Genomic DNA, 27,052 nt, shown 5'->3' with positions numbered 1-27,052 from the left:
ACTCACACACAGAACATGGCTGAATGAAAAGACGATGCCACTGACCAGGACAGTAAACATAGTAATCTGAGCTCCTGTCTGCCTCTGAGCCGGTTCCCAACGATCCTCTGATGACCGAGGTTCTGTCCGGCCTGTTAATCCAGATTTCCCACCAGGAATTAAAATTAACGAAGATATGAGCTGTCATTTATATGTGTTACTATTATTTCAAAACAAAGACGAAATAATGAGGTAGTTAACATTTTAAATTGGGCTTAGCTTTTCAAGTTAGGAGTTAGCATGGTTAGCTTATAAGATCAACGTTAGAAAAAGGAAAAACAAAGAAATATCCTCTGGAGATCAGAGAGTTTTTAAGATCTTTTTGTGCCTGGAGACAAGTCCGACATATGATGGTGGGAGGAGGATTAGTTGGTCTAAAACTTTATTAAAACCTTTTTTTTCAAAGCACTCATCCTCACACAGAGTTGGGTAGTAGCTAGCTACATTTACTCAATTACTTGAGTCACTTGAGTAGCTTTTTGGAAACTTTTTACTTTTGCTTGAGTAATTTTAGTATGAAGTATCGCTGCTCTTACTTGAGTAAGATTTTTAGATTCTCAGCCCACCGAATGAAAAACAGAATGTTTGGACTAAAAAATCGACAGACACACATCAGGAGTTTTCACTAAAGTTTCATACATTTTGAATTGGGGAAAAAAAAAAACTTGGAACAATGTTTTTATTGCCTGATTGTGTAATTTCATAATTGTGGTGTCTATATGAATTATTTCCATTCCGATCTTTAAAATACCAAAATATCCACATAATTTAATACTCTGAGTCATCTGATCATGTAATTTTTAATGATTGAATAAATGATTGATAATGTGATCACTTACTCAGTACTTGAGTAGACTTTTTCACCAAATACATTTTTACTCTTACTTGAGTAAAATGTTTGGCTGCTCTACCCACCTCTGTCCTCACGTAGCTGTTGGTTTGTGCTGCAGGCGAGAGCTCGGGGCCTACGGGGTCGTTACATTGTGTGACTGTGTCTCATTGCAGGGCGATGAGGGCCCCTACATCAGCTGGGGCTCCTCCGCTTGTCCCTGTGTGGAAAAGGTCCAGGGCTCCTCCCTGCTGCCCGTCCAGGTGGAGAGGAAGATCACGCTACTGGCACGCAACCTCCACCTGTATCAGGTGCAGAGCAGCGCTCCCGATCCGTCGGTGCAACCAGGCTGGACCCAAATGCATTTGTTAAACTTCTGTGTGTGTGTGTGTTCAGGATGCAGAGCTGGACTATGAGTGTGTGCTGGTTATCGAGGGCCAGACGGTGGTGGTGGAAGCCTTTGTGGAGTCTGATGACATGAATCCATCCAGCTTCTACATCACCTGTCAGCTGCACAAGGTTAGAAACACATTCCACTGTTTTTGTGCAGCAGGGTTCCTACAGATGAGTCCTTTTTTTATTTTGCATATAAGAGTTCCTTTGTTTTTTTTGGGGGGTTTTTTGGCTAAATATAGCAACAATTTTCAAAGACAGGTTGGCCTAAATCATGATTTTGTTGACAAAATTGTGTTTTTATTTTTTCCAATTGATACCTAGAAAACGTGCTACATTTATCTTTAAAAAACCAAACCTGCAAAACCATTTTAATGTTCTAAGATAATTTACACTTCCCTTCCCAGTAGCAGTGCACAAATTGCAGTTTTATGGCTGATCGCCTATTCCCCATCTTTAGAAAGCCTGACCTGCCGATTCTGATTTTGGAAAATACCAATTCTCTTGTCTGAAATGTCGGCAGAAAAATAAATTGACTGGCCGATAAATCGCAGCACCCTTACTTTCCAGCAACAATTCTGATTACTTTATTGGTTTCATTAAAGTATCAAATGCTTCATTTATTGTTGAGGAGATAAAGTCCTGTTGACTTTGTAATTTTAGTCCATGTGACAACAAGATCTAGACAGTAGTGTTGTTGTTTTTTTTAATATGCCCCAAAAAGATTCAGTCACCCTCCAACATTTCAGATGAACTTTAACTGAGCTCTGTGTGAGGATGGATCAGTGGGTCCTGGCAGCTGCAGGAGGCTCTGGTGTGGGTAAAGAACACGGAGCTCCGATTGTTCCAGTCAGATTGAGCCCAGAGGACGTGATGCCAGCCTCACCTGAGGCACAATGAACGTGTGGAATGCTTTTCTTTGAACCCAACCCTGCTGTGTTGTCAGTACTCGTACTCGGTAGCGGTGGAAGACTACAGCGCCATGGTGTATGTGAAGAGGAGGAACACGTTTCATGTGGACACTGCTCCTAATCTACACGGTGAGACCCGCCTGCTCTGCTCTGTGTTCAGACGGCACAGCGTGTTGAGGTCGGTTCTGTTTCAATTATGTTCGATGTGATGGGAGGAGAGTTTTCTCAGCCTGCCGCATCCTGCCAGTCAGCTGGCTGAAAGGAACAACATTTCCTCACTAACAAAAAAGACAAAAATCTTGGAAACACTTTATTTGAAGCGTTGTGCATAAGACTGACACTGTCATAAACGTAACATAACACCTGTTATAAACATGAAGGAGTCTTCACAAATATTTGCGACTGTTGTCAGTCTGTAAATAATGACACTTTTAATGCAAAGTTGCATTAAAACATGCAGTAAAAGTCAATAAAAAGTATCATTATTTACCGACTAACACTTGTTGACAAGATTCATAAATATTCATGAAGACTCCTTCATTTTCATAACTGGTTTTATGTCATTTTTATGACAATATGTACACCACTTCAAATAAAGTGTCACAGATAGGTTAAATGTCTGGAAATATTTGCGCTTCAAAAGCATCCCAGTCCTAGCATGGAAACCAAAAGAGCCACCAACCACTGAGTTAAAACTACAGTTGTCATGGTTACAGCTGCATTTGTGCAGGCTGGCTACCTGAGCAGACAGCCTGACTGATTATCTGCCTGAAGGCAGAAAAACAACAGAGCAGCTAAAACACCTAGAAACTGCTTGGTGTTGATTCATGCCAGCCTTAGCTCGCTGCTGCTAATACAGAAGCAATAGTTGGCATGTTGGCAGCAGCGCCAGGAACGTTTGTTGCTTTGTAGGTTTAAATGAAACCGTGGAGCCGTGGTTGGGTTACAGCAGAGACCCTGCGTTGGTGTGACACCGCTCTGTTCTTCTGCCGTCAGTGACCCTGTACAACTGCTCCGTGGGCCGGTCGGACTGCAGCCGCTGCCACACCGCTGACCAGCGCTACGGCTGTGTGTGGTGCAGTGGCCACACCGCCAGATGCCTGTACTCAGACTCCTGCAGTGAACAAGTCCAGCAGACGTGCCCGGCTCCCGTCATCCACTCAGTGAGTCCATCTGTTACTGCTTGAACCTGTAGCTGTGGCAGACCAACAGCATCCTGACAGAACATCCTTCCAGGGAAGAATCTGGATCTCTTTTTTCCTCGAAACCATCCCAGTGTTGATTTTGGATTCTTTCGTCTCCCAACCTCAACTAACCTGTAGCATAGCGTCAGCTGTCTTTAAAAACCATCAGCTGTCTCCACGGTGATGATGGTGGTGAGCAGCTCTGCCGTGTTTCCTCCAGATTGAGCCGCTGTCCGGCCTGCTAGAGGGGGGCACCCTGGTGACCATTTCTGGGTCCAACCTGGGCCAGAAGGCTGAGGACATCGTCCACTCGGTGACGGTAGCCGGGGTGCCGTGTGCTGTCCTGCTGGACCTGTACGAGGTCTCCTCCAGGTGCTCTACACACAGCCTGCTGCTCTCTAACAGGAAGTTCTGATGCTGAGGATGTGTGTGAGCTGTGTGTGACGCCTGTCCTCCAGGATAGTGTGCCGGACCGGCAGCAGCGGCGGAGAGAAGGACGGCCCCGTGTCTGTGACGGTCAGTGGAGGGGCCCTGCGCAGCTCCAGCCAGCTCTTCAGCTACCAGGTACAGTCAGCTAGCTGCTTTGTTGTTTTTTTTTTCTTTATTGTGCAAACAATAAATATATTAATTTTCAAATAAAATTTCTTTCACATAAAATAAAAACTACTAGTGGAATAGGTCAAAGTTCAGTCAGCTTGTAGTCACTTTCCAGCCAGATACAGACAGAGTAAGTTTTTCTGCTAACCCCGTAGAAAGTGTTACTGATTTATCATGATAAATTACTTATTATAAGAATTTGGATTTATTGTTGCCACAATAAGTTGCAATTAAATGAGGTTTAAATCTCCCCAAAGCTGTCCGTACTGTTGGGATCTCTCACCCATATTCTAAGGATCCAGGCGATTTATTGTCCAAGCTCCCAGCAGAAATGGTAGCTGGATAGTGATGCATTCATGTCTTTCTGTCCTGTCAGAAATCTTTCTCTCAACATGTTACACAGGATTCTAGATTTATGCTTTGCTCTTGTTGCATATTGTTTGATATTATTATGGATACGTCTGAGGAACACTCAAGTAAATATTCCACTGGGAAAATACTGCAGTGGCAGTTTTCGTTTTTTGGGGCTAAAAATAGGGGTTGCACCGATTTATCAACCAGCCGATTTATCACAGCCAGTTTCTTTAATTTCGGGAGATCTGTGATTGGTCATCATCATGAAAAATTATTTCATTTTCAAAAAGAAGGCTATCTATACTAGGAAAAACAATGCTTTATCTATAATTCTCTGTCATTGTTTCCTCCCGCTGCTCTGTGCTTGGTCTTCATGGAGGTGGAAGCTCTGCTGTTCCTCCTCTGATCTGTCCCCCTGTCCTCTTCAGGACCCGTCTGTCACCGCCGTCTCACCTGAAAGAGGTCCAAAGGCCGGAGGAACCACTCTGACCATCAGCGGCCGGAAGCTGCTGACAGGCCTGCCCTCTGACCTCACCATCACAGTGGGGCAGGTCCCCTGTAAAATGTGAGGAGATGCCCAGTTTTCATTGCTTAAAGTCTGAACTATTAGCTTTGGCTGCTGGTTATTGTTGCAGTTGGCTTGTCCAAACAAAATGTTGCTGTTCTAACACTTCTCTTACTGAGATCTGGAAGATCGGCCCCCATCCTGCATCCTGATTGTTGCAGCCAATGCACCAATCAGTGGCTGCCCTGTCTAATGCAAAATCTCCTGACTGCGGTTTGAGCTCCTGCCACGCCAAACCAGGCACTGCAGGACAAAAGGAGGTTTCAGTGATTAGTTTAGTATTTTAGATTTTGTTGTCGGCCCCATTTCTCATTGGATCATATTTGTCACTTATTAGTAAGAAATATATCGTCATACTGTGGTCTGAATCCCAACTGACTTTTGACCTTCCTCTATTAGTAATCCAATAGAAGGAAAGCCCACTCCTTGCTGGTTGTGTCTTGTCCTCAGTGTGTCAGCGGTGCAGAGCTCCAGTGTTCAGTGTGTGACCGGCAGCAGCAGTGAGGCACGGAGGTTCCGGGTTACGCTGCATTACGGCAGCACCCCTCGGCACCTCCACACACCCCTCTACAACTACACACACAACCCCAGCATCAGCAGCGCCTGGCCAGCCAAGAGCTTCCTGGAGTAAGTCTGACCACGCCTCACTGTGGCCCCCCAGCTCAACCTGAGACCTGCTCTAAAGTTCTTGTTCTCCCTCCGTTAGCGGCGGCCGCCTCGTCAGTGTGTCCGGCCACAACCTGGATGTGGTGCAGAAGCCACACATGGTGGTGAACGTCTTCTCAACCACGTCCGTCAGCCAGAGCAGGAGGAAGAGGAGGACAGCAGGGCCGGGGTGGGCTCCCAGGAAGCTTCAGGACCCAGTCTGTTGTAGAGAGCCACACTGCCCCATTGCACAGGTGTGTAGGCGTGTTTGTGTGTGTGTACTTGTCTACCTGTCCTCTTTAACACCATTTCTGGCATATTTACTAATCTTTTTGTCTTACCAAAGCCTGGTCCTAATACGGTGGAGCCCCTTGTATAGGGTTAGGGGTTAGATTTAGAGGTGTGATGTGAATCAGCTTTTAGTCAAGGTTAAGGTTAGGAGTAGACTAGCACTGGTTAGGGAAAATGTCTGCACTATGCATAAATGCTGTTACAAAAATGAATGGAAGTCAATACAAAGTCATAGTATGGGTAGAAATACAAACGTGTGAGTTCTCAATTTAACAACTTTATTTCTGTAGCACATTTCAAAAATGGTAGGGTAACCAAAGTACTTTACATTAAAACAGAAATATGTAAGAGACATACGAAACGTACACAAACATCGAACACTGCAGGTGTATCTTGAGGTTCCTACAAGACAAAGATCAGTGTGTTGAAAGTCAGGGAATAATAGCGTGTCTTTAAAAGAGATTTAATACCAGGAAGAGAGGAGGCCTGTCTGACACTCAAAAGTAATTTGTTCCATAACTTGGGAGCAACAACAGCAAATGCTCTGTCACCTCTTAGCTTCAGCACCATCCCAGAAACGACCTTGTTTCTCTCTTCCGCAGGTCCTGGAGCTCTGTGAGGTGACCAACTCCTCCCTGATCCTCTGCCGCTCCCCCATCGTCAACTCTTCCATTTTGGATTCCAGCGTCTCTGTCCAGTTCCTGCTGGACAGCCTGTGCTTTAACTTCAGCAGTGTGAGCTCCCAGGCCTTCACCTACCAACCCAACCCAGTCCTGAAGCCACTGAACCAACAGGATCCGCTGAAGGCGTACCGTTACAACCCCGGCAGCTTCATCCAGCTGGAGGTCAGAACTAGTCCTCTTTCCTCACCTCAGGCTTCGTGTTCCAGCATCAGGAACCAGGAAACTGCTTTCTAAAGCCGTTACTGGAATGTCTAGCACGAGACTGGAAAGGTCAATTGCAGACCCTTGAGGAAACCTGCTTAGTGAACAGAACTGGACCCAAACATAGCTAGAACCTGAAGATAAGCGATGTGTGTTTTCAGGGGGACAACCTGGACCTGGCCATCACCAAAGAAGAAGTGGTTGTGCTGATAGGGGAGGGTGTGTGTGCTGTGAAGACCCTGACCAGAAACCATTTGTACTGTGAGCCGCCACCTCAGCAGCCGAGCTGCAGGAAGTGTGAGGGTTCTGACAATCTCCCAGAATTCACTGTGAGTCCGCCGTACATTCAGCTCCTACTGAGGAGACGCTCCTTCTGCTGGTCGCTCTATCCTCAGTACCGTCTGCTTAAAGGGGAGAGTGTGTGTGTGTGTGTGTTTCAGGTTCAGATGGGCCACCTGAACATCTCTCTTGGTAAAGTTCAGTACGACAACCTCAGCTCGCCCACCTTCCCACTGGAGGCCCAGATCGGAGTGGGTGTTGGGGCGTCCATAGTCGCCCTCATTGTCCTCATGATTGTCCTCATCTACAGGTTAGTACTGTCAGCTCACCCAACCCTAAAATAATCCTAACCCTAATACCCCTTCCAGGTGCTCCAGTTGGATTTCTGTGGTTTTAATTTGTTAGTCGGGTTAGGAATGGTAGGAGGGGACGACATGCAGCAAACAGAGCGGGAATCTCGCCTTTATATATACAACTGCAGTGAATATTCCATTGCTTTGACCTTTATTTATGCCTGAATATTTCTTGAGACATAAGGTCTCAAGAGTGAGCCATTTCAAACAGACTACAGTAAAGCAACCTGTAGTGTTGAGCTGTGAGGCTTCCTGCTATATATGTGGCTCTTATGGAGGGGCAGCACTGGACCAGCTGTGCACCAGTGAACCCAGTAGAAGAACTAACCCTGGAAGGTGGACATTTCTATTATTGCGACTTAGCTGGTAAATGTGTAGTTTTTGTTAAACCAGGTGTTTCCATGTCGTCTGTTTTGTGTCCTTTTGTTGGGTTCATCCATTTCATGCTGATCCTGGCTCTTTGTGTTTCCAGTACTTTAAAACGGCCAGTACTCCTCTAACTGCCATACAGACTATCTGCCATTATCTGGTCTGGCATCTCAAATCTGCAGCATTTTACCAATATTATCTTACCTTTGATATATTATCTAAGGTAAGATAATATATCATCAATATCTATTTTTATTATTATTAATATTACTATTCCTGGCGGTATGGTGAATCGAAATTGTTGAAGTGCTGGTATGGCGTCCCAGTGCCGACCCACTTGAAGCTCCGCTGGTTTCTGGGATCATGCATGCGATCCGATCCAACCCGTATCCAGGCTTCATCTGAAGAACTGTCTCAGAAACGTGGTGCTAACCGTTCTGCCTCACTCTCCGTTTGCTGGCTGTCAGGAGGAAGAGTAAACAGGCTCTCAGGGATTACAAGAAGGTTCAGATCCAGCTGGAGAACCTGGAGACCAGCGTCAGGGACCGATGCAAGAAGGAGTTCACAGGTAACGTTCAAAACTAAGAACTTCACTTACAAACACATCAACAAACATGTTGCTACGATGGAGTTTTTGGAGTTCAACAAAGATCAGATACATTTTCTGGGCCTAATGCTTAAACAAGGATAATCTTCTAATTCCTTGTTTCTGTATAAGAATGAAAACATGAGTGTTTAAAAAATATGAGAAGCTGGTGATAGAGCCAACCTCCACCTTTCTGCCTCCACCCAGACCTGATGACAGAGATGATGGACATGTCCAGCGACCTGGTGGGCTCAGGTATCCCTTTCCTCGACTACCGCATGTATGCAGAGCGCATTTTCTTCCCCGGCCACCGGGAGTCGCCCTTGAGGCGAGGCCTGGACATGCAGGAGTGTCGGCGGCAGACGGTGGAGCAGGGCCTCGTCCAGCTGTCCAACCTGCTCAACAGCAAACTCTTCCTCACCAAGGTACTCGTCCTCACTGTTAGCATCCCTTCTAAAAACCATGGCCAGGTCCCAACGCCAGGTCCCAGTGCCAGGTCCCAACGCCAGGTCCCAGTGCCGGTGTTGGGAATTGGAATTCTGGAAGCCAAAAATATTGTACTAACCTCACAAGGTGGGATCAAAATTGTTGGGAATCTGAACTCGTGTCGATATGTGGCTCATGTAATTATTAATAGCGTAAAAATTCTTTAGTCTGAGCATAAGCCAAACTCAGTCACTCGTGAAAGAATGAATTCAGACCACCAGCAGAAGAAACTCTTCACACAACAAGGAATGATGTCTAATCAAGTCTGAGAATTTATTAAACTATCCCAGCTTTACAGCTGAATTGTTCCATGAATAACCTCTGTCTTTAACTACATCTCACCTTTGCTTTCTGCCCTTCAGTTCATTCATACTCTGGAGAGCCAGCGGACCTTCTCCCCCAGAGACCGGGCCTACGTGGCCTCGCTGCTGACCGTGGCTCTTCATGGCAAGCTGGAGTATTTCACAGACATCCTCAAAACTCTGCTGAATGACCTGGTGGAGCAGTACGTGGCCAAGAACCCCAAACTCATGCTGCGAAGGTGAGGAGAGGGGGGAGAACATCATAGTACCCTGAGCCTTTAAAGCGGTTCTGAGATCTTGGCCGTGTGTGTCTGCAGGACAGAGACGGTGGTGGAGAAACTGCTGACCAACTGGATGTCCATCTGTCTCTACACATTCCTCAGGGTCAGTAAGAGCAGGAAGAGAGGTTTCTGTTCAAATTGTTGGTGAGAAATTTGTTGGGATCTTGAGACTAACTGCGCGATTTTACGCCGTTCAGACCACAAATTTCAGACCAGTTGTTTTTCTCCAAAGGAAGGCTGTCTTACAGAAAAGAGAAAATTATCAACTTTTATGTTTTTGTGCAGGGTTGTTACATTTATGAAAACAGTTTGAATTGATTGAATTAATTTGAAACTGTCAGAAATTATTATTTATTGTTGTTGATTTAGTAGAAATAGTTAGTCTTCTCTGAAGACCCTGCAGACCCGATGACTTGGCTAGACATTCCTGAACCTTAGAACGTCCAACTCATTTCATTTTAATAACTTTCAAATTCCTTGTTATAAAGAAGAGACAGGGAGTCAGTTTATGACCAGCTGGTTGTTATGCTGGAGGTCAAACTGGGCTGGTTCATCCTTTGATCAAAGAAGTTTGATTTATAATTGCAGATCCATCGAACATCTTGGATGGATGAATGAATTGATGGATTGATTCAAGGGTGTCTCAAGAAGACCATAGCTGAAGAGCAACTTAGAAGTTTAGATCTTTTCTTTTTGCTTCTCTAATGTCTGACGTCAGACTTGATCAAAGTCAACACATGATTTTTATGTACATAATAAGAAAATTACTTCAGGTTTAAAAACCAGCCCCTTGTTCTACGCTTCACTTGATCTGGAGGGTCTGGACTCTTGGCTGTTGAGAAACAACTAGTTCATGGAGGCGTGGACTGTGTTGAGGTTTTAACTTTTCCCCCAGTCCGTGACAGGTGTAATGCGCCAGTTTGACGCCATGAAGCTTACCCAAAGTTGCCTGTGCTGTGAACAACCATCCTCCACTACGACGAGAGAAGTGCCGAGCCGAACAAGGCGGCTGTTAAAGTTAACTTAATATTTGCAAGCATGGCCAACACAGACTAAACAGCTTCGTTCACTTCCTGCTAAAACTACAGGCAGACTGCAATTCTAAAACAACATAAATCGACGTCATCGTTAACAACTTTGCCTTCTGTCCACTGATTGGTAGGAAATCTACCGGAGACTATCCAAGAGGATAAAGCCCAGAACGATTCATCAACGAAATCCAATACATTTTTTAATCAAACGTTTAAACATAATCTTTTAGGGAGTGACGAATAAAAAACTCAGCAGGATTTTGAGTTACATGCTTGGGGAAAAACCAGTCATGTATCCTGCTTTCACTTTACAGTGACTCACTGCTTTGTGCTTGTCTGTCACATTCAACCCCAACTTTTTTTAATTGGCAGGAAGGGCTTTGCAAGGCACTGTATTCTTCATCTGATGAAGACCTAAATGCCTTTTGGTGTCCATGTGTTGCCCTGGCGAACACATGGACACAGGATCCCAGGACCCTGTGAGCAGCAGCAGCTTTAGACATCGACTCACTCGGACGTTTAGTTCAGGTTTCTCTCTGAGCTTGTATTCAGGGAGCGGCTGAAAACAAACCAGAACCTTAACAGCTTGTCCTTGTCTGGGCCCTTCACTCTCTCCTCCAGAGTGTGTTTGGCCAATACTAATATCTTGGTGTGTGTGTGTGTGTGTGTGTGTGTGTGTGTGTGTGTGTGTGTGTGTGCGCACGCGCGCGTGTGTGTGTGTGTAGGACTCTGCCGGCGAGTCTCTGTACATGCTGTTCAAGGCCATAAAACACCAGGTAGATAAAGGGCCGGTGGACGCCGTAACTCGCAAGGCCAAGTACACTCTGAATGATAACCGTCTGCTGCGGGAGGACGTGGAGTACAAGTCCCTGGTGAGAACGAGCTCTGTCCTCCTGGGGGATATTCCCATGACCTTCAGCAGGTTGAAGGATTCTTCCCCACTCCTTCTCCTCCCCTCCCCCATTGCTTCTTGGCCTCCAGACGCTGAACGTGTTGGTGCAGGGTGGAGGAGTGAGCGAGACCCAACCGCTGCCTTCCAAAGTGCTGGACTGTGATACCATCACCCAGGTGAAGGAAAAGCTCCTGGATCAGGTGTACAAGAGCACCTCCTTCTCCCATCGGCCACACGCCGACTCCCTGGACCTAGGTGAGTATCCACACACACACCTACGCACACCCCTACACACACAGCTGGCCCCTTCTCCCTGAACACATCTGCTGCTTCCCTCCAACAGTATCTGGGGAAGGATACGTAGAAGTTCAACTTCAACGTTCACACAATTTCAAACTGTTGAGCTGTGGCGCCCCCTACATCAAAAGAAAGATAACTGCGTTACATGATCGGTGCCTGTCCAGTCTCTCTTTTCCTGCGCCCCCTGTTTCTGCTGCTGCTCCTGTTCTCGCAAGGAGTTTTTATTGATTCCACTTTGCTATGAAAAGTGCGCAAATAAAATTTACAGTCCGGATCTCAAAGGCAAATGCTGTTCGGAAACAATTTAGTTGCACATCTGGAAGTGGCACAAGTCTGAAAAAATCTGACCTGGGCTGTTCAGAACCACGTCTGAACAGCCCAGGAGAAAGTCGGATATGGTTCACGTTTACCTGCTGACCTGAATTGTTTCCTGTACTGCCGCCCCAATTTCGCCCCCTGCAGCTGAGTAGCAGCAGGACACCAGCAGGACGCAGCACAAGGCAGCAGTGAGATCTCAGTGTTCGTCCTCTGACCTCAATCACACTGAGAGCTGGTTGAGGAGTTTTATTAATATGATACATTTCATGATAAAAAGCCTAATGAAAGAGTCTTCTGATATCTGCATCAGTAACTCTGGGTGCTGCCATGTTTTTTTTTCTCTTCTGGTGTCTTTAATTCACCTTTAACTGATTCAGTGTCAGTCTGAGTGAAAAAACTGGCAGCAATACGCAAAAAGGCGTCCCGTCACTCCAAACACACTCAGCAGTTCACTGGTGAACTTGGTTCATCTTTGCGTATTTGATGGCACCTTTATTCATGAATAGAAATTAAACAATGTTTCTGCTGATATTGCATTTGAGGGAGAGTTGAGTATAACGACACCCTGCTGCTCCTGTTCAGAGTGGAGGTCTGGTGTTGCGGGCCACCTCATCCTGTCGGACGAGGACCTGACGTCTGTGGTGCAGGGCAGCTGGAAGCGCCTCAACACCCTGCAGCACTACAAGGTGACGCCCCCCTCGGCCAGAGCCGCCCTGTTGGGCCGCCCGAACGGAGGCCCTAACCGCCGCTGTGTGTCGTTCCAGGTCCCCGATGGTGCAACTGTGGCACTGGTGCCGCGACACACCAAAAACATTCACCATGACAACCATGATTACATCGCCGGAGAGAGTGAGTTCCCTTGCAGAAATCATTTTGGTGATGGAGCAGCAGCTGCTGCAGCGGCGCGCTGCTCATCGCTGGCATCCCGTTGTGCGAACAGAGACTCCCATGCTGGAGGATGCAGACGAGGGCGGCGTGAAGCTGTGGCACCTGGTGAAGGCCAGCGAGGAGCCAGAGCTTCCTAAACACCGCCGAGGGAGCTTAAGGGAGCGGGAGCGGGCCAAGGCCATCCCTGAGATCTACCTCACCCGCCTGCTCTCCATGAAGGTACATACACACTCTTTGGGGCAGTGGTGGTATTCCGTCCTGCAGTCTGTGGGATCACTGCTTCAATTCCCGCTCCATCCGCCTCTGTCATTGTGTCCTTGGGCAGAACACCTCACCTTCCTTGCCTGCTGGAGGTGGGAGTGAAATGGCAACCTCACTTCTGGTAGCTGTGGCTACAATCTAGTAGTTTACCACCATCACTGTGTGAATGTGAATGACTGATTTCATTGTAGAGCATCCACCGAGGGTTGACAATCGCTGTATAAGTCAGATTTTATTTCATTTCATTTCTTTGCATTGACTTGCTTTCATTTGTCATTTATTTCTACAGCCTAACCGTAATCCTTACCGTAAACCTAACCATTACCAGTACATGCCTAAGCCTAACTTAAACTCTGTACTCTAGTCTCAATCGAAACTACTAACCCAAAAACAGCACTGCTTCTTATGGAGCCTCGGCTTTGGGCCCCATAAGAATCAGTCGCTCTCCACAACGTAGCATTTCTTAGAAAATACAAGACCGCACATAAAGATGGAAGCTACTTTATTATGCTACACAGTTGAACAGGTGCAAACCTTTAAGTCTCCCTAGCAGCCAGCTTTCAGGTTCCTCCCTCTCCAACACGCCTGAACCAAGCAGCTCACCAGCATCTTTTCGGAGTGCAGAAGCCGCTGGCATTCATTTGATTCAGGCGTGTAGAAGTGGGGATACATCTGAATGTTGCAGGGTGGTAGATCTGCAACATCCTCCAGCATGTACAGACATGAAGTCAGATGGGACAGTAACTGTAGAACAAAGAAAACTGTGTTCTGCATCAGCAGCAGGACCAACTCTGATCCTGGTTCTGGTAGCGTTGGTTATGCCCGTACCTTCCTAATCCGATATGGTGACTTGATCCTTAGAATGGCTGCTGCTTGTTTTCTGTTGACTCTCTCTTATTAGCCTGTTAGTCGGCAAGTTACACCAGGTAACACGGCCACCAACATGTTGATGTCAGGCGATGTAAACTTTCAGCGTAATCTTCCAGAACACCACGTGATCCTGTGATCCATTGTTGTCCTTAAATACGATGATCTGGTTTGATTTTGAATCCGTTTGTCCCGTCTTTGTGTCTGTCAGGGGACGTTACAGAAGTTTGTGGACGATCTGTTCACAGTGATCCTCAGTACCAGCCGTCCCGTCCCGCTAGCCGTCAAATATTTCTTTGACCTGCTGGACGACCAGGCGGGACAGCACAGCATCACCGACCCAGAGACCATCCACATATGGAAGACTAACAGGTAGGCGGGGGGGGGACCAGGCGGGGTCTAAAAACCCGAGCCAACAGGTTCTGCTGACGGGAACATTCTGTGGTGCTGAAGTTGTTGCAGAGAAAAGAAAGCTCATCTTAAAAGTGAAGTCAGAGATGGAACCTGGTTGTGTTATCGGCTGTTGATTTAGATTGGAGCTGAACTCAGCTGACCCCAGAGTTTAACCTGCTAGCTTAGGAAATGGGCTCAAGCCTCCCAGTGACAAAGGAGACGCACAACACCGACTACTTACTGATCCGAACCACGATAACGGCTAACATATGACAATAAAAACAGTTTGACATTTTATCTCCATGATCATCTGGTGTTTGTTTTGAAGCCCTTTTTAACTACAGTCTGAACTTTAGCAGAGCCACATGTTAGCACCATTAGCTGTACAATCAGCTGCAACATCAGCTGATGGTGCTGATGCTTCATAAAATCAATAAAATTATGGCCAATATGACAAAACGGGTCTCTTCACTCACAGGCTTCTTCAGATTCACTGTAATACAGACAGTATTTCTGCTACAGGAAATCTTTCCTGCCAACAGCCATCGCAATATATAATAACTCTTTGAAGTATTTGAATTAATATGAGTTACAACAACATTTAATTTCCCTTTGTGATCAATAAAGTATTTTTGAATTTGAATCAGCTGCACCTGGACCATCAATATAAGTTAAATCACTACTCAACACATTTTGACACTTTACCCTAATATTCACTACGCTGGTGTTTTGTAAGTAACGTTCATCGTTTGGTATAATGTTGGAATAATTCCCTTTTTGGAAATGAGAGTTTATTTCCCCTGTACAGACGAAGGTCAAGAAGAAAAAGGTCAGCCCCAGGCTCTCAGCTGCACCTGCAGTAAACCGCTCTGTGTGCCGTTCTGTTTGTCTCCAGCCTCCCTCTGCGTTTCTGGATCAACATCATTAAGAACCCTCAGTTCATCTTTGACGTCCAGGTGTCGGACCACGTGGACGCCGTCCTCTCGGTCATCGCTCAGACCTTCATGGACTCCTGCACCATCGCTGACCACAAACTGGGGCGGGTGAGGCGTCGCTCCTCTTTCACTCTTCCACTTCAGATGCTTCCTGGATGTGGACCTGATTGTTTCTCTCTCTCTTGTGGAACAGGATTCTCCCATCAACAAGCTGCTGTATGCCAGAGACATTCCCCGCTACAAACAGATGGTGGAAAGGTTTGCTTCGCTTTAGCTCGCATCTCCTTGGTTAAAAGCTGCTTCAGATAGATCAGGATGGAAAGGAATACTTCTTATGAATGAAATTCTAAACTACTCCAGTCAAACTCGGATTTCGTACGTAGTTTGAGTCGATGTCATGACATTTGCAGGTACTACGCTGACATCAGGCAGACTATATCAGCCAGCGACCAGGAGATGAACTCGGCGCTGGCCGAGCTGTCCAGGGTGAGTGGAGCCTGACTTCCTCTCCCGCAGGACGGCAAGCGGCTCGGCGCCGACTCACCTGAAGGCTTTGTGTTTCAGAATTACTCCGGAGAGCTGAACTACCTGGTGGCACTGCACGAGCTCTACAAATACATCAACAAGTACTACGACCAGGTGCATCCCACACTGCTGAGAATGAGTTTCTGCTCAGGAAAACACTTCATTAAAGATTAGAAAATTTTTATTTTTAAAATACAGAAACGTGGGCTTAATGAAAAGTATGTTTAATACTTAGCTCAGATTTTTTAAATTTTTTTTTCAAAAGCTACTTTCACTTGACAAAACAAATCTCATCGGACTCAGAGATTGTAATTCCTCCCATCTGACTCCGTTTCTGCTTCTGTCACGTCTACATGTTTCAAATCGTCAAAGAAAAGAATATCAGACAAGAATAACAAGGAGTGAACAGAAACACTCATGACTTTTTGTTATCGAACATCCGCAGTGGAATAGAACCGAACTCCTTTCCAGACGGACATCTTGTTGCCCAACCACAGCCTGCTCAGATAAATGCTCCATTTCACCTCCAATATCAGAACATGTTTCTCTAGGCAGAAAAAGCTTGAACCCAAAGTATGTCCAGATGTCCAGATTATTCATGAAATACTTTAAAATCGAATATTATTTAAAAAATTGAATTATTTAGGTGATTTCATTCCCACAGTTGAAACTCAGTTATGTGTCTTACGGATTTATTTCTGTCGATTACAACTTGCAGATAATGAAAACCTAAAATTATTATATATTCTCAAAGTTATAATATAGCATAAAGTCAATTTAAAAACAGTCTCTGCAACGACTCATCTCTGTGCTCCTTTAGCAAGAGTTACTGAAACGATGCGTTTAGGCGTAGTGGTTCTTTTAGGCTAACCGCTACTGCACTGTTGCCTTGCATGTCACTGTTAGTGGACAGAGACCAGAGGCAGGCAGAGTAGCCAAAAATTGAGCTCAAGAAAGAGTAGCACTACTTCAACATATTTTTACTCGAGTAAAAGTAAAACATAGCCGTCCAAGAAATTATTCAAGTATTTGGCATTTGGTAAAAAGTCTATGCAAATGATCAAATGATCAATCATTTAGTATTTAAAAATGACATCATCAGATGGACCAAAATATAAAACTTAAGTGGAAATTTAGGTATTTTAAGGATGAAAATGATAATTCATATAAATAACACACACAAAAGAAAATCAAGCCAAAAATATATATTTTTTCCAAATCAATTTCCTTCAATAGAGAAACTTATGAAACTTTAACAAAAACTACAGCTGTGTGTCTGTGTCTGGTGAATTTTGGATTAAAACATGTTTGTTCTTCGTCCAGCGGGTTGAGAATCCAGAGATTTTAAGTTATTCCACTGAGCTGACCAGCCTAGTCTGAGGCCGCCCTGCTCCCGAATGAAGTGTCGCTAACCGTTTGCCCTCTTGTCATGATCTCGGCAGATCATCACAGCTCTGGAGGAGGACACGACAGCCCAGAAGATGCAGCTGGGCTACCGGCTGCAGCAGATAGCTGCTGCTGTGGAAAACAAAGTCACCGACTTGTGACAGAAGAGACGTGATGGTGTTGGTGCTCTCTGCAGCATCTTCACTCCGGCTACTCCAGGAGTCCTGAGTAGAGACGGGACAACAACAAAAAAAAAAAAAGGACAACAGAAGACACCTGGACAGATGGAAGCAGGAGCGGTCTGCTGTCACTCCACTGAGGTTTTTCCGTTTTTCATTCTGCTGAGGTCAAGCCATGAAGAGGAGAACCTGAGCTGATCTGAAGATTGATCACGTGGGATCTGTTGTTACTTTCTCTAGTGTCAGTTTAAGGACACAGCTCTTATTCTTTGTGTGCTTGTTGCTGCTGTATGGTCGAGTGTGTGTGTGGGCATGTTTTCCTGTTTGTAAGCTGTCTCATTTCGAATTTAATGGTATTTAGTGCTGGAAGCAACACATTGGATCTTAATATAAAGGCTACTTTACTTTGAGAACTGACCTTAAGTTGTATTTTATATCTAGAAGTGAAAACAAAGCCTCGGTCTGACATCCCACATAATCAAACATCAGTAATAAGTTGCTACCGCTCTACCTCAGCCCTCTGAGCTGCATCAATGATGTTCGCTTTGTGCTTTTCAGCTGCTTCCATCTACTAAGTGCAGCAGCTCTGCCCTGTTGTGCCCTCAGAACCAGCTTCAAACACACACATTCTAGACATTTCTGGTTTCTTTTTTTTTTTTTTTAAAGTTTTGTAGAATCATTAAAAAAAATGTTTTTGTTTGTTTGTACACCTCTAGGTGTTCTTTTTTACGGTTTAACTTTAGTTTTAAATTGTGACTCACTTTGTTTGACTGGATCGTTTCTATCGGAGGCAGGACTACTCTATAGATCCTGTCTGTGCATTTCCCGTATTGAGCGGCACTTTTTCATACGCTGACGTTTTATATTTTCAACAAATATCAGTAAGGGTTAGATTTGTTGTTCTTAGTTAATGGCAGCTGCTATACAGAATACTCATTAAAATATTTATTCAACAAGATGCCAACTTCACTGCTGATCTGATCACAGCTGGATCGGAAAGAAGCCGATGTTTAATGGCCGACACCTTCCGCCAGAATCCAAAATAAACTGAATGGACAGCATTGTTTTTTTTGTTTTTTCCCAGATGGCTCATTCATCTCTGTACTTTGCAAAACTTTGTACTACGACTGATCTCATCAGACAAGCAGCCTGCAGGTCTCTAGTGACGTTCCCAGACAAACTGCTGTTTATCACTGTTCAGACGGAGTGAAGCTCACCGGTACCGACCTGATGGAGGACTAACTATTAGACACATTCGGCAATGTAGAGCAGGCTCTGCAAGGAGCAGTTTTAATGTTTCACATTTTGTGTTGCTGTTGTTGTACATATTGATCCGAAATGTAACCATAGCGATTTAACCTGTTGATTGAAACAAAAAGTCCACAGATATAATAAAATATTCCTAAAATAATGATCAGATTTCTTTTTTGAAAGTATCATTCACTTCCAGTGCAGTTTCACCGCAACCAATGAGTTGCTGCAGGTGAACTTCCGACAGGAAATATGTCTCTACAAACAGGAAGTCAATTCTCTCTCTGGAAGGCCGTCAACTCAAAGCGGAGGCTCTACACATCCAACTAGACAAGGAGTTCCCAGATCTGGAGGCGCCTTGGAAATAAAAATAGTATAGATATAATTCTGGATTTCCATTCTTTATTACCTAAAAGTCTATTTTGCCATTTTCCATTCACTGACTGATACATTTAGTGTCAAAAGTGGCTCTAAATGGATTGGGACTGCATAAAAAGAGAAAGATCTTGAGGAGACTAGATAAGAAGTCTACATGCTTTCAAGTAAATATAACTAATAAATGTTATTAGTTATCACCCCACGTCTCGTTAAAAACCCTAGAACAAATTGTGAACAGATTCAAACGTACTAGAATAGATTTCGTACCACTAGATGTCACTATGGCGTTTCTTCCATAACCCCAGATGTGGTCACTGGCAGGAGGACAAAGTGGAATATGGCAACGTGATGTAAAAGGGTTCTTCATAAATCATGAAAACACACTTTAAAATAAACAGTAAATCAGGCTTTGTTATGTTTTTGACTGGATGTTACCTGGAAGTTCTTTAAACTTTGCATACAGTCCAACTAATATTAGTCTAATATTTGCTGTTATTATAAAAAAAATTATAACAATGTATCAAGTAACTGGGTTAAACCCAGTGTAAAAGTTGACCAGACTGTAACAGGGTTGAACCCGCTGACTGGCTTAACAGTCCAACCTTCAACCCTGTAACAGAAACAGGTTGAACGTTACGGGGTTGAAGATTTTCACTAAAGGTTGCCATAAGTCCACATCAGCTAGGGTATGGAGCAACATATGTTATGATGAAAACAGGAAATTAATATATGTTTCAAAGACAATTCTTTACTTTTCCCCAAACAACAATAAATATCATTTACATGCGTAACAGTGTTGAAAAGTTGAGCTTGACGAAGACGATCTTTGAATAAAAAATAATCAAATATAGGTAAGAAATTTCCCTAACACTTAAATCTCTTTTACAGTGTGAGCGAGAAAAGACTTAAGTGATGTCACTTCCAGGGTGCCGAGGAAATTGGACTGAACCATTATTTATAACAATGGGGATTGGTATGCTGTTATGGGGTTGAACAAAACTGGAGGGACATTATTAAAAAGTGCAATTTTATAAATAATTAATATATTTTTCTCATATTTCTTTTATTTAGGTTAAAGTATACAACATTTTTTTTATAATAGTAGAAATAACTTGCAGTTACTGGCTATTTTTATTTGTTTTATATTTAGTGAAAAATTAACATTGGTCAGTGAGGACATGCTCATTTGGCTGACCTCTACGCTTCAACAACCCATAAAATTTTTCAAAACGTAATTTTTTAAATATATTTTTAAATATATTTGCATGTTACATATAACATGCAAATATCATATATATTTGCATGTTATATATATAATATATAACATGTGCATTACCAAGACACATGGATATTTCCATTTCTTGATTTTTGTCAAGAAAAATCAAGTCAAGATTTAAGTCAGTGAGCCTTCAGCTGCCTCTGGACACATTCACAAACACAAAACATTTCTTGATTTTTCTCAAAAATGTGGTTTGCATTATATGAAAATCTTTGTTGTGTGCTGTTCCGTTTGCACAGAGTAGAAATGGAACGTTGAACATAAAAAGAAACTAACAGAGTTGATGACATCACTCTAATACATCATAGGCCTCTTTGAAAAAACATTTGACAAACTGTCATAACTGTTTCCACATTCTGAGAGAGATTCCTTTTGAGAGAGTTTGTTGAATTTCGACTGAATCGACATACACCTTGAACACAGCCAATAATTAAACATGCAGCAACAGGAGATTAGGACTGATTTTGAAGCTTTTGAAGCACAACTTTCATGGGAAGACATGGTCGAACTTAACATCCAAGTTGACTATGAAGCCATTATTTTCCCCGTGGATAGTGGCGCAGGAACATCTTCTGCCAGACTAGAGATTTCCCCATCAGGGGAAGCACAATGGGTAACATCTCCCGGACTAGAGATTTCCCCATCAGGGGAAGCACAATGGGTAACATCTCCCGGACTAGAGATTTCCCCATCAGGGGAAGCACAACAGGTAACATCTGACGGATTAAAGATCTCTCCGTCAGAGGAAGCACAACAGGTAACATCTGCCAGACTAGAGATTTCCCCGTCAGGGGAAGCACAACAGGTAACATCTGACGGATTAAAGATCTCTCCGTCAGAGGAAGCACAACAGGTAACATCTGCCAGTCTAGAGATTTCCCCATCAGGGGAAGCACAACAGGTAACATCTGACGGATTAAAGATCTCTCCGTCAGAGGAAGCACAACAGGTAACATCTGCCAGACTAGAGATTTCCCCATCAGGGGAAGCACAACAGGTAACATCTGACGGATTAAAGATCTCTCCGTCAGAGGAAGCACAACAGGTAACATCTGCCAGACTAGAGATTTCCCCATCAGGGGAAGCACAACAGGTAACATGTACTGAGAGAGAATTAGAGAGTTGTCTCTCAGTAGAAGACCAGCAGGATTCAAATTCCTTTGCTGACCCATTGTTGGTCAACTCAGTGCAAATCCACCAAGCATGCAACCCATTTCCAGTTTTTCTTCCTATTCCTCCTTCAACCAGTCTGGCGCCAGGCTCGGACCACCCAAACCAGGATTTCCAGTATGATTTCTCAAACAGGGAGTTGACAGAGGCCTTTTCTAGATATGAAGCCCCCCACTGTCAACATCCCAAGCAGAGTAGAAACCCCCATAATATCTCTGCGTTTAACCACTACTCTATGTACATTGAACAGGCTAACAAGCATATCAGCAGTCTCACGAAGCAGGTGTACGACCTTAAGAAGCACCTCCAACTTAAAACTTTTGATCTTGATGAGGAGAGAGAACAAAGAATCAGAGTTCAAGTAGAATGTACAGCCCACCTGAAAAAGATCATGGAACTAGAGGAAACTTTAGAGAATGAATGCCAAATGAAAGCCAAATGTGAACAGAAAGAGGAGGAGCAAGAAAGATCAGTTGCAGAGGACATGCCCAAAGCAGCAGTTTATGAGGACCTTCTTAATGAGCTCAATATCCTAAAGACGCAAGCTGAAAAACATGACTTGAACAAAGCAACGCTGGAAGAAGCTTTGGTAGAAGAACGTCAGCTAAGACTGAAATGTGAAGACAACCTCAAGACATACCTTGGACTTGACACCAAATGCAAGGAACAGGAGAAAAAAATCCAATCTATGCAAAGTTACATTGTAAATCTGACTGTAGAGCTTAACCTTGCTTTAAAAAATGACGATTATGAAGTCCCCTCTCAAAAAGACTTCTCTAATCGATCAGAGGTCTCCACGAAATCACTGATCTCCACAAAATCACACATCTCCACCCCATTAGAGGTCTCTGTGCCATCAGAGGCCTCTACACAATTACAGGAGTCCATTGTAGCAAGCCACCATGCAAACACAAGACTTCATACAATTAATGGCTCCCAGCAACACAAAGGTCACCACTCAAATGGAAACTTGAATGGAAACAAAAGAATTCCACCTTACAGAGGCCCCCAGGGAAGCCCAGTGTTTAACACAAACCAAGGTTTCTATCCAAACCCAAGCCACTATTCAAACCCAGGCTATCATCCAAAACCAGGCCATTATCCAAACCCACGGCGGTATCCAAACTCAGGCCCATATGCAAACCCGGGCCTAAACCCAAATACAGGCTTCAATAAAAACAGAAGACATCCCACTAAATAGACCTAAATAAAAACCTGTGAGGTGCAAATACACAATAATGAACATCACAGAAAAAAACACTAAGAACACATACACACTCAAGATTCGTCTATATTTTATTGTCCTATGTCACAACTGTCCTAAATAAGCTTTTCAGACTAACACAGTATCCCTTAAAACATGTAACATGTACATCATGCTAAAAAGTATGGTAAACCTGCAACTACTTTTCAAAGTCATCTAGGTAAGCTGCAGGCTGCACGTTGGCACAGTGGTCAGCAATGTTGCCTTAAAGCAAAAAGGTTCCAGGCTCGAAAACCAACCTGGGTTCTTTCTGCAAGGACTTTACATGTTCTCCCCGTGCATATGTGGGTTCTCTCCGGGTACTCCAGCTTTCCCCCACAGTCCTAAAATATGAAGGTCACACATGATAAATTAATTGGTCTCTCTAGAGTCCCTTTAGGTATATATGTTTGTTTGGTATGTCTCTGGGTTGCTCTGTGATGGACTATAACCTGTCCAGGATGCACCCACCTTTTCCCCAAAAGCAGAAAAAATCCAAAAAATGAGAAGAAAAAACCCCCAATGAAGAACATTAAACAGAAGAAAAACAAATAGTTCAGCTGTTAGTGTAAACTTGCAGTTTTATAGATAGCTAGATAGTCACCTAAAGCAAGCTAGCTGACTAACTCAATAGATGGATGGATCGATTAATAGTGTTATCAGATAGATATGCATTCTAACTGGTTTTGATGTTTATTGTTCATCATAGCTATCACGGCAGATAGCTATGATGTGACAATCTATGATAACTAGCTAGCTACATAGCTAGGATGGATGGATAGCAATAATCTATCCATCCATCCATTAATAGCTCGGCTGATCAATCACAATAGTTGCTATCTATTGTATCCATTTATCGTTCAGATATGTAGATACCATAGGCAGATACCATAGGCAGATCTCCAGTCCTCGAGAGCTACCATCCTGCAACTTTAACATACATCGCTGCTCCAACACATGTGAATCAAATGTCACTAGGCCTGTTTAGACTACGATAAATAGGTACCGGAGGTAGATAAGATAGGTAGGTACCGAGGTAAGTAATGGAAATAGATTCCGGAGGTGGATACAATAGGTAGGTACTGAATGTAGACACCAGAGGTAAATACTGGCCGTAGGTACCGGAAGTAGATACGATAGACAGGTACTGGATGTATATAGCAGAGGTTGATACGACAAGTAGGTACCGAAGGCAGGTATCTGAGATCGATACCGGAAGTAGGTACCTAAGGTAGATACGACAGGTAGGTACCATAGGTAGTAGATACGACAGGTAGGTACCAGAGGTAGATACGACAGGTAGGCACCGGAGGTGGATACGACAGGCAGGCACCGGAGGTGGATACGACAGGCAGGTACCGGAGGTGGATACGACAGGTAGGCATCAGAGGTGGATACGACAGGTAGGCACCGGAGGTGGATACGACAGGTAGGCACCGGAGGACGATACGACAGGCAGGTACCGGAGGACGATACGACAGGTAGGTACCGGAGGTAGATACGACAGGTAGGTACCGGAGGTAGATACGACAGGCAGGTACCGGAGGTGAATACGACAGGTAGGCACCGGAGGTAGATACGACAGGTAGGTACCGGAGGTAGATACGACAGGTAGGTACCGGAGGTAGATACGACAGGCAGGTACCGGAGGTGAATACGACAGGCAGGCACCGGAGGTGGATACGACAGGCAGGTACCGGAGGTGGATACGACAGGCAGGCACCGGAGGTGGATACGACAGGCAGGCACCCGAGGTGGATACGACAGGCAGGTACCGGAGGTGGATACGACAAGTAGGCACGGGAGGAAGGTACCGGAGGTAGATGCAACAGGTAGGAAGGTACCGGAGGTAGATGCAACAGGTAGGTACCAGAGGTGAATACGACAGGTATTTACAGGAGGTGAATGTGACAGGTAGGTACCGGAGGAAGGTACCGGAGGTAGGTATTCAAGATCGATACCGGAGGCAGGTACTGGAGATGGATACGATAGGTAGGTACCGCAGGTAGGTACCAGAGGCCGTCGAAGCCCCTGCTAGTACCAGACTACAAGAAAAAAGAAACTACTGCTAAAGAAAAATCGAAAACAGGACAACCGGTCCCACCAGGTCAAAAATCAAAACAAAAAGAAACATCAACCAAACAAACGGCTAACAAAAACTACCGTGTGGCAGGCTGGAGACGTGCGCACCGCGTCAGACGCATCCTGGGTGTTTGTTGGGAGGGCGTCGCCCTTTATCTGGCGCAACCCAGCCTATTTATAGGCGGTCCAACAGCGTCACAAATTAACGGACCAAATTACAAGAAAGAATGATCAAAACTCCAAAGCATATTAAACAACAACAAAAAAATCATACAACTAACTTCTATACAAAATGATCCAAGTGAGAAAAAAATAGACAGAAATAAATACAATGTGCCGAAGCACATAACACCCCCACCCAAAGACTCTGAACGGGGATTGGTGTAACCTGTAAAAAAAAACTCAACCCACTCAGAGAAAGAAAGGTAAACAGACTAAAGTCGTGAAAGTGCATCGGCTACTACGTTGTCCTTACCTCGAACATGTTGGATAGCGATATTAAAAACCTGAAGCCGCAGAGACCAGCCCATCAAACGGCGATTTTTATTACGCATGCGGTCCAGAAAGGCTAAAGGATTATGGTCCGTAAAAACAACCACAGATCCGCTGGAACCGCCTACGTACACCTCGAAATGTTCTAAAGCCAGGACCAACGCTAGTGCCTCCTTTTCGATGGTGGAATACCATCTTTGATACTTATTGAGTTTCTTCGAGAAATAAGAAACTGGATGATCCACCCCATCAGAACCATCCTGCAGAAGGACAGCTCCGACGCCTGAATCACACGCGTCCACAGCTAACTTAAACGGTACATCAAAACGAGGGGCAGACAACACAGGAGCATTAACCAGTAACTGTTTAGTCTGCTCAAAAGCAGCTTGACACCGGTCAAACCAAATAAAAGCTACTTTAGAGCTAAGTAGGTCCGTTAAAGGGGCAGCTACAGAGGAAAAGTTTTTACAGAACCCCCTACAGTAACCAACCATCGCTAAATAGCGGTGTAACTCAGTACGACTGGTGGGTACAGGAACAGACAAAATAGCCTCTACTTTAGCCTCCACTGGGCGAACCTGACCTCCTCCCACCCTTTTCCCAAGATAGATCACTGTCGCTTGGCTAAATTGGCATTTGGAAAGATTAATCGTCAAATTAGCCTCACTCAGACGCGCAAAAACAGATCTCAAATGTTCAATATGCTCAGCCCATGTAGCAGAACAAATAACCAAATCATCCAAGTAAGCCTCACAGAATGGTAAACCGGACAAAACCACATTCATAAGCCATTGAAACGTTGCTGGGGTGTTACGCATCCCAAAAGCCATCACCGTGTACTGAAGGAAATCATCAGAAACAAAAGCGGAAATTTCCTGGGCTCGTGCTGTTAAGGGTACCTGCCAGTATCCCTTCAGCAAATCTAGCTTGGTCACAAACTGGGCAGCCCCCACATGGTCCACACAGTCCTCCATACGCGGTAGTGGATAACAATCCGGCTTAGTCACCCATTTACCTTCCTGAAGTCCGTACAGAAACGGTCCTCTCCATTGGCTTTAATAGCAAGGAGGCATGGCGAACTCCACGCACTACTTCTTGCAACAGCAAGTCCATGTTTCACCAAGTACTCCACCTGTGTTTTCAAACGGCGTCTCTTGTCCGGGTTCACTCTGTAAGGATGCTGTTTAATAGGCCTGGAATCACCAACATCAATATCATGGCCGAGCACACGAGTCTGAGTTGGAATGTCTGCAAACAGCGATCTATAAGACTGGATCAAATTAATGACATCAGCCTGCTTGGAAAAATCAAGGTGAGATAACAAGAGAGGTAAGTTTTCCAACACCTCCAAATTTGGAAACTGTCCTTTTGAGACATCCGGGAAAAAGACGTCGCCTTCAGATTCAGCACTGGACAGCTCCTCACGTGCGTCCGCACCTGCACCGACGCATGAGTCAGCGCGTTCACTGGAAACGCAACTCACCGCTTTGGTCAGAGAGGGCGCACGCTCGATGTAAGGCTTCAGCATGTTAATATGACATAGGCGTGACGCCCGCCTCCGATCAGGAGTAGAGACCGTATAATCTCTATCGCTGACCTTCCTCTTGATCACATAAGGACCACTGTAGCGTGCTTGTAAGCTGGAACCAGGAACCGGAAGTAACACCAACACTTTGTCGCCAGGCTCAAAAACACCTCATGGCCGCCTTTCTGTCAAATAACGACTTCATTTTAGCCTGTGCAGTTTGAAGATTTTCTTTGGCTATCTCGCACGCACGGCTCAGCTTCAGTCCAAAATTACTGACGTAGTCCAATAAATTTTGGTCAAATTTTT

The 27,052-nt window shown here is 44.6% G+C and overlaps 1 protein-coding gene across 5 annotated transcripts in view; it reads left to right on the top strand.

The window, feature by feature from the left end:
• The window catches only part of LOC114135658 (plexin-B1-like), a 71,668-nt gene extending 52,933 nt beyond the window's left edge, over nt 1–18,735 (top strand). For all 5 annotated transcript variants that reach the window (XM_028003128.1, XM_028003127.1, XM_028003129.1 and 2 more), the window contains 27 exons: nt 1,045–1,179; nt 1,265–1,387; nt 2,208–2,301; nt 3,169–3,335; nt 3,577–3,728; nt 3,815–3,920; nt 4,736–4,872; nt 5,323–5,499; nt 5,579–5,771; nt 6,411–6,653; nt 6,854–7,021; nt 7,133–7,281; nt 8,161–8,261; nt 8,487–8,704; nt 9,128–9,306; nt 9,385–9,451; nt 11,105–11,251; nt 11,361–11,526; nt 12,472–12,575; nt 12,654–12,738; nt 12,830–12,996; nt 14,117–14,277; nt 15,194–15,341; nt 15,427–15,491; nt 15,644–15,719; nt 15,798–15,872; nt 17,201–18,735. In XM_028003128.1, the coding sequence (XP_027858929.1) occupies nt 1,045–1,179; nt 1,265–1,387; nt 2,208–2,301; nt 3,169–3,335; nt 3,577–3,728; nt 3,815–3,920; nt 4,736–4,872; nt 5,323–5,499; nt 5,579–5,771; nt 6,411–6,653; nt 6,854–7,021; nt 7,133–7,281; nt 8,161–8,261; nt 8,487–8,704; nt 9,128–9,306; nt 9,385–9,451; nt 11,105–11,251; nt 11,361–11,526; nt 12,472–12,575; nt 12,654–12,738; nt 12,830–12,996; nt 14,117–14,277; nt 15,194–15,341; nt 15,427–15,491; nt 15,644–15,719; nt 15,798–15,872; nt 17,201–17,305 (3,708 nt within the window). In that variant the 3' untranslated portion in view covers nt 17,306–18,735. The remainder of the gene's footprint in view (nt 1–1,044; nt 1,180–1,264; nt 1,388–2,207; nt 2,302–3,168; nt 3,336–3,576; nt 3,729–3,814; nt 3,921–4,735; nt 4,873–5,322; nt 5,500–5,578; nt 5,772–6,410; nt 6,654–6,853; nt 7,022–7,132; nt 7,282–8,160; nt 8,262–8,486; nt 8,705–9,127; nt 9,307–9,384; nt 9,452–11,104; nt 11,252–11,360; nt 11,527–12,471; nt 12,576–12,653; nt 12,739–12,829; nt 12,997–14,116; nt 14,278–15,193; nt 15,342–15,426; nt 15,492–15,643; nt 15,720–15,797; nt 15,873–17,200) is intronic.
• Nucleotides 18,736–27,052: the final 8,317 nt, after the last annotated feature.

This window comes from Xiphophorus couchianus, chromosome 20, assembly GCF_001444195.1.
Source record: "Xiphophorus couchianus chromosome 20, X_couchianus-1.0, whole genome shotgun sequence".
Lineage (NCBI taxonomy): Eukaryota > Metazoa > Chordata > Actinopteri > Cyprinodontiformes > Poeciliidae > Xiphophorus > Xiphophorus couchianus.
This window is presented reverse-complemented; position numbering and strand designations above follow the sequence as displayed.